The 14,947-nt window shown below is 58.3% G+C and overlaps 1 protein-coding gene across 3 annotated transcripts; it reads right to left on the bottom strand.

Moving 5' to 3' along the window:
• Positions 1–1,739: 1,739 nt before the first annotated feature.
• On the bottom strand, positions 1,740–13,032 carry KBTBD8 (kelch repeat and BTB domain containing 8). Of its 3 annotated transcripts, none has more exons than XM_061551729.1 (4): positions 12,947–13,032; positions 6,675–6,858; positions 4,697–5,817; positions 1,740–4,537 (listed from the first exon to the last, which is right to left on the bottom strand). In XM_061551729.1, exons 1-4 carry the CDS (start codon positions 12,999–13,001, stop codon positions 3,987–3,989), a joined length of 1,911 nt encoding a protein of 636 aa, XP_061407713.1. In that variant the 5' UTR covers positions 13,002–13,032; the 3' UTR covers positions 1,740–3,986. The 3 variants fall into 3 exon arrangements, with proteins under 3 accessions (XP_061407713.1, XP_061407712.1, XP_061407714.1); XM_061551728.1 differs by having other exon boundaries at positions 12,914–13,017; XM_061551730.1 differs by lacking the exon at positions 12,947–13,032 and adding an exon at positions 8,092–8,114.
• Between the last annotated feature and the right edge of the window lie 1,915 nt (positions 13,033–14,947).

Raw genomic sequence — 14,947 nt, 5'->3', positions numbered from 1 at the left:
ACATCAGCTGCTGCTGATGAGCCATCAACCTAAAGCAGTGAATGCAGAGCGCACGGCTCCATCAGCAGCAGCAGCATCACTCCCTGGGCTCCAGCCTCTCTCGCCGGCTTTGAAGCACGCGGCACGGCGCTGTGAACTCCACCTCACGGGGCATGGGGTCGGTCACTGCATGGGACAACCACGTTGCCTTCCCATACATTGGTACTTTGTTTTTTATAATCTCGAGTGATGATGTGCTGCGTCAAGTCGACCACCGACTGTGATTTGAGCTCGCGACTTCCGACTGCGAGTTGAACGACGCTCTGGCCGCGCCGCAGCGACACCAGGAACGCCGGGGCGACCCCACGAGCCACGAGCTGGACACAGCTGCTGGGCGACTCCGAGCCCCCAGCCCCGCACAGCGTCCACGTGCAGAGTTCAAGCGGTCCGTGCGACCCCACCGAACGTACGACCGCGTGCTGCAGCCGCGGGGGATCCGTTTACCCGCCACAGTAACCACGATTGTCTGCGCCACTTGCCACATTGCGAGCAGATGCCGCTTCGACGAAACGCCGCGGCGACGCGCACGGCCGGCCAATTGGAGGCGTGCGGCCACCCGGCGCGGCCCCCCCCCGACCCCCCGACCCCCTCATCCTCCTCGCGTGGAGCCCTCTGCGGCCCCAAGCTGCGATCTGCTGCTGTCGGTGGCCAAAGTTGCAACGCCACAAAGCGGCGCTCGCGTTGTATCGACCCCTGAAGGGCGATGGGCGTCACCAGCTCCTGACCGCCACGTGGACCGAGTTGATCCGCGGCGTCAAAGCCACTGCACGACGCAGCAGGGGGGCACAGGCCGCTGCGCTGGGTCCGCTCGCCCGCTCGTCCAACACGTCCACCACGTCCACCACATCCACTCGCCCACCACGTCCACTCGCCCAACACGTCCACCAGCAACTCTCCAACACGCGAGCGGAACGTAAATAATGAACAGCAGTCCTCTTCAATCTACACAGCGGGTGGCGAGCGTTACAAACGCACCCATCCTATTCGTGCGTAATACGGCAGCGGCAACGTGCGCAGGAGCTCGATGCCAATGTCGATGTTCGCTGGCCACAGCGAGAGGGCTTCAGCAGAGTTCGTGTTGCGTTGCTGCTCCTCCTCCTCCACTAAGAGCGCAGTTCAGTGGTGGACCACCTGGTCCGCTCGCCCATTGCACAACGCGCTCACTCGCTCGCACGCACGCACGCACGCCCTGCAGAATGCTCGTCGGATGGACATTGAAGGGCGTCACCAGAGCGCGGTGGTTCTCAAGGTGCGGTGCCCCAACCACCGCTGGGCCGCGATGGTCCTGCCAGGTGGTTTGTGGGCCGATCCAGAACCAATGACAATGTTCATACCTTTTAGCTTTGGACGTTAATATTTTACTTGTTACATAAACTACCCTGATTAAACTATCATAATCAAGATCTCAATGCCGCTCTTAAACAACTTTATAGCTGCGTAAAAAGAGTTGTATGTACGATTGAATTAGTCCTTGTGGTATTTCGAGAGGCGTGACTGCGTCGTCACCAAGGGGTGGGTGGCTGGGTGGTCCGCGGGACAAACCAGTTTGAGAACCACCGCAAGAGGCTCAAATTGGGCAAAGTGCTCCCACGAGAGCCTCTGGTGGTCAAGTTGTTTACCTGCAGGAGTGAAACAAAGATGCAGAGAGGGCCTTGGTTTAATTCTGGATTACAGTCGAGAAAATTGCTTCATGAAACAAGAACTTTTGAAACTTTATTTGCAATTCTCAAAGTCATAAAAGGCGACACAAACATTGTAAAACCCAGACACTTGTTTTGTTGCATGAGGAGAGGTGTCCCATCTGCACGACTCGACGACTCTTCCCAAGAAAACCAGAGTACCGAGTCAGAGAGAGAGAGGGAAGCAGCAGCAGCAGACACGCGGACACGGCCACCAACCATCCACACCTCCGCCTTGAGCGCTCGCATGCGACAAGTATTTTGTTGGGTGGAGGGGAAACGTTAAAAATGTTTGCCACATCTTTTACGCACGCCTGCAAGTGTGGCACAACCGCACCGTTACAAATTTCATTCACAGATTTCAAAAGACGACCCTTGGGTTTGTAAACGAGGCCGGACGAGTTGGTGGTTCTATTCTCGTGCAGCACGCGGCGGGAGACCAGTTAGAGAGACAGACAGGTACCAGAGAGGTGGCCCAGTGGTGGGAGCCCAAAGGGAAGAAGCCAAAGGCAGACGCTGGGAGACCCGAGTGGGGCGCTGGGGGGGGGGGGGGGGGGGGGGGGGGGGGGGGCTGCAATAGCCGAGCCGAGCGAGATGGCCGAAGCGCTGGCGCGGGTTGTGGTGGCATCAACACAATTGGCCACAATGAACGTGGACATCAAAGCCCTCCACCTCACGGTTTTAGACACGGGGAACAATTTCTGCTATGGCCTTCATCCCCGAACACCAGGACATGGGAGCTGTGCTCCGTAGTCACCGAACGAGGTCTAACTGCACTGTCACCTCCTCCCACCGCACACTTCACTCATGCGCACACACACCCTTCTACAACACCAGCAACACGGGCAAATTAACATTTATCCCAGAGGATGCCCGATATAAAACACATCAGCAGCCTCTTGTAGTTTCAAGTTATGCAGTGAACAGTGAAGGCATCAAGCAGTAGCGTCGCGTTCCCAGAGTTTGGCGGTCGAGCCGTCACGTAGCAAATCCTCGGGCGAAGGCGATGTCGTGGTGCCGCCAAGGCGCTTGAAGCGACGTCTTGGTGACACCGACAAGGTGAAAACTTTGCTGGTGCGGGACGTGTAGCATTTAGCGAGATCCGTGTGGTCCTTGAACAGTTGGCGATATCCCAGTAATCCTGCAATGCCAGCGATATGGAGGTCGCACGTGGGCCGTGGTGCACGTGGGCCGTGGTGCACGTGGGCCGTGGTACACGCGCCACCGATAACCGATAGCCGAGCCAGCGCCTCGGCGTAGGCGGCGCCCGCGAGCGTCTCCGGAACGCCGTCGCCTCGTCCAGGAGCTTGCGGGGCGTGGCCGCACGAGAATAAAAACTAAAAGCGAATGCCCAGTTTAGACGAGTCTCAAGAGCCCCGACGGTGTTCACAGAATGGCCGTGGAGAGAAAGCATCATTAAAAAGAAGTTTAAACCAGGGGGGCATGGACGACAAAGCCCAACCTGTAAGGGGCAAACGACTAAAGGTGGGGGGCAATTAATTAAGCGGCCTCCGAGCAGCAGATCACGTTTACAAAAATACGCGTTTTCCCCAAGCGAGCCTCCAAGGGTTCACATTTGTGCAGAACGCAGCACCGGTAACAATCCCAGCCCTGGGGGGCGGCGGGGCCCTCCCCTTTCGAGAGACGAGAAATACAGCAGCAGCAGTGCAGAGTTGTACGCCCAGCACTGTCGCGCACAGCACACACGCACGAGGGACACAGAATTTTGTCGGCGCCGCTACGACCATCAGTATCATAGAGGCGCATTTCAACTTGCATTCGCAAAACGTCCGAGTGGTATTCATGAAAAAGTGGGCGTTCAGGAACTGCGTAAATGGCAGAAAGTGGTTCTGGCAGTCCCGTCAAACTGAACCCACGAGCTTGAGAGCGGTGGCAACACAGTGGAGGCAGCACGAGCACTGGTTCCCGATTGCACCTTCCGTAAAGACAAGATCCGTCACATAAAACACGCGTGGTAGCTACACCCACCCAGGCTGCGCGTGACCATCCGGCCGAACACCAAGTTGGAGGTCTTCGTGAGGAGGAAAAACTAATCTCGGCCTCGCAATGGAGACGGTGTCTTGTGTCCAGGAAATCGGAGAGATTGATCGGCGACGTTCGACTGCTGCACTTCGGCAAAATGACGGCGTGTTGACATTTAAATAAAATAAAACTCGGCAGTTTTTGGTGTAAAGTTCCTACGCATTCTGGGACCTCCCGCTGTGCCCTCACCTCATCCTCAAGCCCCCCCCCCCCCCCCCCCCCCAATCACAGCATCTTGTGCAGGCACTGCGGGTACATCTTGGCGGCGACGCACTCAAAGTGGCGGCCCAGGTCCCAGAGTCTTTCGGGCGCCGTGTACACCTCGCGCCACGTGTCGGTCTCGTCCTCGTTGGCGAACAGCGAGTACCGGCGGCACATGCTGAACACCAGCTCCTCCAGCAGCACCTGCGTCTGCCGCACGAACATGTGGAGGCGCCCGCCCAGCGCCACGGGGCGTGCGTAGGGGCTCGCGCCGGGGTCCAGGGGCAGCTCCGAGCGCCGCTCCCACACGTTGTTGCGCAGCGAGTAGCGTTCCACCGTCAGCGTGCGCCGGCGGCTGCCCTCGCAAGGCCCCCCCGCGTCGTCGCCGCCGTCGCTGCCGCCGCCGGACGCCGCGGCCGCTGCCGCCGCGGCGGCCGCGGCCGAGGAGAGGGCGCCGCCCACGCAGTAGAGCCAGTCGCCGCACACGAGCGCGTGGCTCTGCAGCCGCGGGACCGTCATGGGCGTCAGGTACTCCCAGTGGTCGTGCTCCGCCTGGTAGGCCAGGAACACGTCGCCTGCGCGGGGGACACACGGCGACCGGTTCACGTTCCTCGCTCTCAAGGGTTCGTTACACCCGCGCGCCGTGTGTGTGTGCGAACATACGTGCGCGTCTCGCACGCGCAATCCGCGTGCGAGAGACGCACGTGGGCGAGTGCGTGCCTGTGCGTGCCTACCCTGTAACACGTAGATCCTGCCCAGTGCTGCGGCCACGCTGTGGTACTCCATGGCGACCGGCATGGGGCTCACCGAGGTCCACACCTCGTCGCGTTCCGAGTAGCGCTCGACGGACTTGAGCGCGTTGCGGCCGTCGCCCTCGTACACGTGGCCCCCCACGGCGTACGTGGCCCCCCGGCAGTGCGCCAGCTGGCAGCGAATGCGCGCACGCACCAGCGTGCCGCAGACGCGCCACTGGTCGCTCGAGTGCTCGTAGCGCCAGCACTCCGCCTCGGCGCGGTGGTCCACGGCCGCCTCGTTGGAGCCCGGCCGATAGCCGCCGGCCACCAGCAGGTCGTTGTCGGGCGTGACGAGGAGGCCGGCCTCGCGCAGGTCGCCCGGCAGCCGGCTCAGGCGGTAGACGTCGTGCGTCACCGGGTCGAGGCAGATCACCATGCGCTTGCGCGCGGAATGCTTGTGCGCCGCCTCGAAGCAGATCACCATCTCCGTGGCGGTCATGCCGAGCCGCGGCCGGCTTGCCTGGGCCTCGGCGTTGGCGTCCGCGGAAGCGGCGGCGCCGTCCGGACACAGCGCGCGGGACAGCGCCGCGGGCAGCGCGCGCACGTACTCGGCGTCCATGAGCGAGAGGCGCAGGCAGCGCGCGAACACGCCGGGCAGCTCGGACAGGCGGCCGGGGTCGCGCCCGGCCCACGCCACGACGCTCTCGTACACCTGCTCCTCGCGCTCCACGTTGAGGTCGTCGCTCAACAGCAGCTCCTCGAGCTGGGCGCGGCTCAAGCCGCCGAACTCGCGCTCGCGCGCCACCGCCGGGTACCAGCGGCGGATGAAGCCGCAGGCGGCGGCGCGCAGCTCGGCGTGATGGTGCGCGTCGGCGAACGCGAACACCCCCACGACGTTCTGCGCGTCGAGACGCGACGCCATGAACGCCGCGGTGAGCGAGAGCAGCCCCGGGATCTGGAAGAGGTTGGCGGCCGCGAAGGCTCCCTGCACGTTGGACTCGGTGAGGTTGGCACGCGACGTGTACGCAAAGTCCAGCACCAGCTGCATGGCCTCCACCTCCACGCCGAGGATGGAGACCTCGCGCTGAGAGCTCTCCGTCAGCCCATTGGTGAACATCGACCTGAGTGGCGGTTAGGGTTAGGAGGCAGACGGGTCCTTTGAATTTATAAATGGTAGGAACGGTACATTTATAGTAAAAACTACAATTTGGAAACTCTTAAATGGCTCAACAGCCATCCTCCTCCGTAGGATGGACTAGTTCCTGCCATGAGAAAGTAGAATTTTCACCGACGCAGGGAAAGCCTTGGTGACGAGTTTCATCGCACAGCTTGCTTGCAGAAAAACCACCGAGATTAAAATAAACATTTACTTACCAGGCAGCGTCACCAGGAGTCGTCGTTGGGGCGTTTGAGAAATCTGCTACAGGCAGGCCAGCAAACCACTCGTTAACTTCCCACTTGAGACAAGCACCACCCTGCCCCTCACTTCGCGCAGACAAGAGCGCAGGTTACCAGGAGAGAGTTTTGCGTGGCACCCAGCGGTGGGCGTCCAAGGAGAAGCGCTCAAGGTAGGTGGTGGTAGAAGACTAGGAGCAAATTGTCTGGGTCAGGAGGCATGGAGAAGGCAGTGGTGGCTTTGGCGAGGTGGCCCCGTGCATTGACCGCGACGGCCTTGTGACGACTTTGATCCCAAGAGAATAAACAGGCCGTGGCCCTTGGTAAAAACCGAATACCGCTGCACAATGACGAAGGGAGATCACGAGAGTGGCTTCAGCCCTAACCCCTGCACACGATTTGTCAAACGGCCATCGGTTTTCTTTTCAGAACCAGACTTTAACGCCGCGGTATTAATCTGGGCGGCCGCTGGATTAAAACCGCGAGCCTTTGCGACGGAGGAGCAGCGAGCGCGCTACCGCCGGGCCGTGGAGCCGCGCGGATTGAACAGGGAAGAGCCGACCGGCGCGGTAACGCTTCTCACCGGAAGTAGGGGCTGACGGCGGCGAGGACGTTGCGGTGGCAGGGGAAGGAGCCGCCACACTCTACGAGGAGCAGCACGTCGGTGAGCAGCCTCTCGTCCAGCATGGCCTTGAGCTGCTGCAGCAGCTGGCAAGCATGCTGCTCCACGGGCAAGCACGCCCCGGGCTGCACCCAGCCCAGCAGATCTGCAACGCCAGCGGCACGCAGCGCTCGCTCACGCACCAACATACAACAACAACCAACAACAATCCCCTCGTTGCGTAACCTTCAGACTGCTGGGGCAAGTGCTGTTGGATAGCACACTTCCAAGGCTGACACCGTGCATAAGGAGTTGCGTGGCAAGCAGCATGCTCGGCCACTCTTGTCCCTTCATTTCGCAATGTTTACACATCGCACCAGGTATTCATTGGAGGCAGAGTCAACCTATGGGAAGGCCCAGAATTGGTTCAGATATTCATCAACGATGTTGGCTCAGAGTGGAATCGAAACCTGGTTGTCGGGTTCGTAACGCGGCCTGCCAACCACTGCACCACCGTTTCCCAAACATCACACCCCACGCGGGAACTCGCTACATCCCGCTAGCGCCAAGTGCCGTTCGCGAGAACAAAGTCCGGCAATGATGTTGGGAATCCGAGGCGACTGGGATGGTAGTGCAGTGCGTGAAGCATTGTTCTAAAACAAACCCCGCGTATACTCGCACACAGCTTGTGATGGCACAAGTGTCTCACCCCTCTTAAAAGTTACATTCTCCTAATTTGCCCTATTATCACCGTCATGTCACGAGACCAAGTACTGTATCTATTTAGATCTCTGTGCAGTGCCCTATGAAAGTGAAGATCAAAGAGATCTCGGAATATCGCTTATAAAATGACCTCTCATCCACACAGTTGAGGCACGATCCACTGGAAATCTAAGAAAAATTGCTGCCAACAATCATCACCAGCAACGGTTTCCACAGCATTCTGCATTATAAAAATAGTTGCACAACCTAGCCCAGTGGACATGGCAACTTCCAAAATCAGATCGCAAAAAACGGCATCTTCAGGATTCTGGCTGGGATTGGGGCGTGATGGGCCACGACGGGCTGCAGTCATCAACAGATCCATGACAGCCACAACTTAACCAAAAATCTGCAGACCGATAAACAAACATTTATTTTTGATTGGCGAGATAGAACTCCGTCACTCCATTTCATTACCCCGACAAGTCCGAGATTAATTTAACCAGGTGAGAATTCGAAACCATGGGACCACCGCTATTGCCTTCAAAACAAAGAGTTGGTGCCTCCGGATTTAAACATCGGACCTTCCAATTCAGACCAGGGTTCAAGTACAATTGTAATTGTGGCTTTAAAATTAATTGCAAAGTGCAACTTTAGCTGAAAGGTTCGCTGTCGGATCCGATTACGGGTCGGGTACTTTACAAAAGCAGCAGCAGCAGCAGCAGCGCCGGAGACTCGCAACGGACAACGAGGGGGCGACGCGGTTAGAACCGCGCACCCCCAGCGAGAGCTCCGTCTCCAGAGTTCTGCCCATCTGGTTCGAGCGCCTGGTCCTGACGCACTCACACACCTCCATGCAAAGACAATGATCCCCCCCCCCCCGTATAGCCTATGAAGGAGGCCGGTAATGCACAGGAGATGTTGGGTGGCCAGCGCTAATGGCTCTCCCTCGTGTTCAATGTTTATACATCACACCAGGTACTCCGTTGAGGCCATGATTCCGTCAGTGGTGTTGGCCGTGAGTGAGCGGGAATCGAACTCGGGATGTCGGGCTCGTAACAAAGGGCGCTAACGGCTACCCTTCACAAGACATGGTTGTGGGTTGGATCGCGCAAGTATCAATTTGTCGTAGCCCTACGCCACCCGACACAGCCGGGAAGGGTTGTCACGTAAACAGAACGCGCCGATTAGATACTTCAGCCAACGGGTGTAGTGGCGAGTAAGTCCACAACATTTATAATTTAAGTACGACGTTTGCCTGATAATTACATCCAGCATCATCGGGCGATTGAACAGCTACCCTACCACTCCCCACGCGTGTACGCACACACACACGTGTCACGTACGCGTGTACACACGCACACACACACACACACGTGTCACGTACGCGTGTACACACGCACACACACACACACACGTGTCACGTACGCGTGTACACACGCACACACACACACACACGTGTCACGTACGCGTGTACACACGCACACACACACACACACGTGTCACGTACGCGTGTACACACGCACACACACACACACACGTGTCACGTACGCGTGTACACACGCACACACACACACACACGTGTCACGTACGCGTGTACACACGCACACACACACACACACGTGTCACGTACGCGTGTACACACGCACACACACACACACACGTGTCACGTACGCGTGTACACACGCACACACACACACACACGTGTCACGTACGCGTGTACACACGCACACACACACACACACGTGTCACGTACGCGTGTACACACGCACACACCACACACACACGTGTCACGTACGCGTGTACACACGCACACACACACACACACGTGTCAACGTACGCGTGTACACACGCACACACACACACACACGTGTCACGTACGCGTGTACACACGCACACACACACACACTGTCACGTACCGTGTACACACTCACACACACCACACACGTGTCACGTACGCGTGTACACACGCACACACCACACACACGTGTCACGTACGCGTGTACACACGCACACACACAACACACACGTGTCACGTACGCGTGTACACACGCACACACACACACACACGTGTCACGTACGCGTGTACACACGCACACACACACACACACGTGTCACGTACGCGTGTACACACGCACACACACACACACACGTGTCAACGTACGCGTGTACACACGCCACACACACCACACACACGTGTCAAGTACGCGTGTACACACGCACACACACACACACACGTGTCACGTACGCGTGTACACACGCACACACACACACACACGTGTCACGTACGCGTGTACACACGCACACACACACACACACGTGTCACGTACGCGTGTACACACGCACACACACACACACACGTGTCACGTACGCGTGTACACACGCACACACACACACACACGTGTCACGTACGCGTGTACACACGCACACACACACACACACGTGTCACGTACGCGTGTACACACGCACACACACACACACACGTGTCACGTACGCGTGTACACACGCACACACACACACACACGTGTCACGTACGCGTGTACACACGCACACACACACACACACGTGTCACGTACGCGTGTACACACGCACACACACACACACACACGTGTCACGTACGCGTGTACACACGCACACACACACACACACGTGTCACGTACGCGTGTACACACGCACACACACACACACACGTGTCACGTACGCGTGTACACACGCACACACACACACACACACGTGTCACGTACGCGTGTACACACGCACACACACACACACACACGTGTCACGTACGCGTGTACACACGCACACACACACACACACGTGTCACGTACGCGTGTACACACGCACACACACACACACACACGTGTCACGTACGCGTGTACACACGCACACACACACACACACACACGTGTCACGTACGCGTGTACACACGCACACACACACACACGTGTCACGTACGCGTGTACACACGCACACACACACACACACGTGTCACGTACGCGTGTACACACGCACACACACACACGTGTCACGTACGCGTGTACACACGCACACACACACCACACGTGTCACGTACGCGTGTACACACGCACACACACACACACACGTGTCACGTACGCGTGTACACACGCACACACACACACACGTGTCACGTACGCGTGTACACACGCACACACACACACACACGTGTCACGTACGCGTGTACACACGCACACACACACACACGTGTCACGTACGCGTGTACACACGCACACACACACACACACGTGTCACGTACGCGTGTACACACGCACACACACACACACGTGTCACGTACGCGTGTACACACGCACACACACACACACACGTGTCACGTACGCGTGTACACACGCACACACACACACACACGTGTCACGTACGCGTGTACACACGCACACACACACACACACGTGTCACGTACGCGTGTACACACGCACACACACACACACACGTGTCACGTACGCGTGTACACACGCACACACACACACACACGTGTCACGTACGCGTGTACACACGCACACACACACACACACGTGTCACGTACGCGTGTACACACGCACACACACACACACGTGTCACGTACGCGTGTACACACGCACACACACACACACGTGTCACGTACGCGTGTACACACGCACACACACACACACGTGTCACGTACGCGTGTACACACGCACACACACACACGTGTCACGTACGCGTGTACACACCACACACACACGTGTCACGTACGCGTGTACACACGCACACACACACACGTGTCACGTACGCGTGTACACACGCACACACACACGTGTCACGTACGCGTGTACACACGCACACACACACGTGTCACGTACGCGTGTACACACGCACACACACACGTGTCACGTACGCGTGTACACACGCACACACACACGTGTCACGTACGCGTGTACACACGCACACACACACGTGTCACGTACGCGTGTACACACGCACACACACACGTGTCACGTACGCGTGTACACACGCACACACACACGTGTCACGTACGCGTGTACACACGCACACACACACGTGTCACGTACGCGTGTACACACGCACACACACACGTGTCACGTACGCGTGTACACACGCACACACACACGTGTCACGTACGCGTGTACACACGCACACACACACGTGTCACGTACGCGTGTACACACACACACACACACGTGTCACGTACGCGTGTACACACGCACACACACACGTGTCACGTACGCGTGTACACACACACACACACACGTGTCACGTACGCGTGTACACACACACACACACACGTGTCACGTACGCGTGTACACACACACACGCGTGTCACGTACGCGTGTACACACACACACGCGTGTCACGTACGCGTGTACACACACACACGCGTGTCACGTACGCGTGTACACACACACACGCGTGTCACGTACGCGTGTACACACACACACGCGTGTCACGTACGCGTATACACACACACACACACGTGTCACGTACGCGTATACACACACACACACACACGTGTCACGTACGCGCATACACACACACACACACACGTGTCACGTACGCGTATACACACACACACACACACGTGTCACGTACGCGTATACACACACACACACACGTGTCACGTACGCGTGTACACACACACACGTGTCACGTACGCGTGTACACACACACACGTGTCACGTACGCGTGTACACACACACACGTGTCACGTACGCGTGTACACACACACACGTGTCACGTACGCGTGTACACACACACACGTGTCACGTACGCGTGTACACACACACACGTGTCACGTACGCGTGTACACACACACACGTGTCACGTACGCGTGTACACACACACACACGTGTCACGTACGCGTGTACACACACACACGTGTCACGTACGCGTGTACACACACACACGTGTCACGTACGCGTGTACACACACACACGTGTCACGTACGCGTGTACACACACACGTGTCACGTACGCGTGTACACACACACGTGTCACGTACGCGTGTACACACACACGTGTCACGTACGCGTGTACACACACACGTGTCACGTACGCGTGTACACACACACACACGTGTCACGTACGCGTGTACACACACACACACGTGTCACGTACGCGTGTACACACACACACGTGTCACGTACGCGTGTACACACACACGTGTCACGTACGCGTGTACACACACACGTGTCACGTACGCGTGTACACACACACGTGTCACGTACGCGTGTACACACACACGTGTCACGTACGCGTGTACACACACACACGTGTCACGTACGCGTGTACACACACACACGTGTCACGTACGCGTGTACACACACACACACGTGTCACGTACGCGTGTACACACACACACGTGTCACGTACGCGTGTACACACACACGTGTCACGTACGCGTGTACACACACGTGTCACGTACGCGTGTACACACACGTGTCACGTACGCGTGTACACACACGTGTCACGTACGCGTGTACACACACACACACACGTGCTCGCACGCACCGCTGCGCGCCGCCATGCCACCCGGCGACCCACCCGGAAGCGGAACCAGCCTGGGGCGAGCGCGAGCTCGAGCGCGTCGGGGCTTCATCTTGACTTCCGCTTCCGGTCCGAGTTGCTCACGTGACGAGGGCGGGGGGAGAGAGAGAGGGGGAGGGGGGCTTTCCCCCGCGCCTCGCGCCGCGCCTACAAATGGGCGCGAGCCCCGCCCCTCAACCCCCCTCCCCCCTCGCCCCGCCCCTCACTCACTGCCCGCCCGCCCCTCCCCCACTTACCCCGCCCCCCCGCCCCCCCGCCCACAGGTTGGACGGGTGTCACATGAGAACTCGAGTCGGCTCAGCGCGGCGCAGCAGCACGTGCTGCTCTACCAGCAGCACGTGCTGCTGGTAGAGCAGCACGTGCTGCTCTACCAGCAGCACGTGCTGCTCTACCGGCAGCACGTGCTGCTGCTGCTCTACCGGCAGCACGTGCTGCTGCTGGTAGAGCAGCAGCAGCACGTGCTGCTGCTCTACCGGCAGCACGTGCTGCTGCTCTACCAGCAGCACGTGCTGCTGCTCTACCGGCAGCACGTGCTGCTGCTGCTCTACCGGCAGCACGTGCTGCTGCTCTACCGGCAGCACGTGCTGCTGCTGCTCTACCGGCAGCACGTGCTGCTGCTGGTAGAGCAGCAGCAGCACGTGCTGCTGCTCTACCGGCAGCACGTGCTGCTGCTCTACCAGCAGCACGTGCTGCTGCTCTACCGGCAGCACGTGCTGCTGCTGCTCTACCGGCAGCACGTGCTGCTGCTCTACCGGCAGCACGTGCTGCTGCTGCTCTACCGGCAGCACGTGCTGCTGCTGCTCTACCGGCAGCACGTGCTGCTGCTGGTAGAGCAGCAGCAGCACGTGCTGCTGCTCTACCGGCAGCACGTGCTGCTGCTCTACCAGCAGCACGTGCTGCTGCTCTACCGGCAGCACGTGCTGCTGCTGCTCTACCGGCAGCACGTGCTGCTGCTCTACCGGCAGCACGTGCTGCTGCTGCTCTACCGGCAGCACGTGCTGCTGCTCTACCGGCAGCACGTGCTGCTGCTCTACCGGCAGCACGTGCTGCTGCTCTACCGGCAGGGTGGCCACGAGGCGCCGCGTGGGAGGCGGTATGGAGCCGCGTCTCTCGGCGTGGTTCCCCGTCGCCTCGCGCCCTGCGCGCTGCCGGCTCACGAGGCAGAGGCGGGGCTGCGGGAAAGTTCCGAGGGGGCGTTGTTTGTCCCGGAGGTGCCACATTAGGGCCCAACATTATTAATCATCATTGTTAATAAGTCATCCAAACACCAGTAATCAGGGACTACACTATTACAGCCAATGACCTCTTTGGGGCCGTCCATAAATGACGTCACGCACCTAGGGGGAGGGGACATTTGTGACGATGGGGGGGTTGAGAAATGTGACGTCACATCAAAATGCGCAACTTTAAACAACACGTTCTACTTAATTAAATATACTTTTTAATAGATATTTTCTCCTACAACATCAGAGTGCAGCGGCACATTAAATACGCGCTACAATGACAATAGTTTAAAGCGATTTGAAGCAGTGTTTTATTTGGGGAGGGGGCAGAGCTTTGTGACGTCATATTTGAGGGGGGTCTGACTTTTTGTGACGCCGCGTGACGATGGGGGGGGGGGGGGGTCAAAAATCCTCCAAAATCGCGTGACGTCATTTATGAACGGCCCCTTTCACAACCACCGCGTGAGGACGGGGCGGCTACGCTTCGTGTCTTTAAACGCGGCCCATCACCATCATCAGCAGCAGCGCCGCCAATCCTTGGTGCGCGTGCTTTGGATGTCCCTGGCCCCGTCGTGGGATTGTGGAGTCTCCACCATCGGCACTGGGCTGCCCATATCCCAGGTGTTTATTTAATTATCTCACTGGAATTTCATGCGAAGATTGTAAGAATCAAGTAAGAATCAAGTTGGCATGAGCTAAGCTTGAGGCGTTTCTTCTGCTTGCGATGAAGAGCGCTCTGTGGGGTGGCCATCTGGGTCTCAGTGGGGATACAGAA

Source organism: Lethenteron reissneri, chromosome 15 (genome assembly GCF_015708825.2).
Source record: "Lethenteron reissneri isolate LAM-NWPU_2019-01 chromosome 15, ASM1570882v1, whole genome shotgun sequence".
Lineage (NCBI taxonomy): Eukaryota > Metazoa > Chordata > Hyperoartia > Petromyzontiformes > Petromyzontidae > Lethenteron > Lethenteron reissneri.
This window is presented reverse-complemented; position numbering and strand designations above follow the sequence as displayed.

What these genes read in the sequence shown, in the direction of transcription:
- KBTBD8 (XM_061551728.1), bottom strand. Translation starts at nt 13,001, where the DNA reads ATGAAGCCCCGACGCGCTCGAGCTCGCGCTCGCCCCAGGCTGGTTCCG. An exon ending in TGGCATGGCGGCGCGCAGCG is followed by an intron (nt 6,859 to 12,913) that starts GTGCGTGCGAGC and finishes CTGGCGTTGCAG; the next exon opens with ATCTGCTGGGCTGGGTGCAG. An exon ending in GCCGTCAGCCCCTACTTCCG is followed by an intron (nt 5,818 to 6,674) that starts GTGAGAAGCGTT and finishes ACCGCCACTCAG; the next exon opens with GTCGATGTTCACCAATGGGC.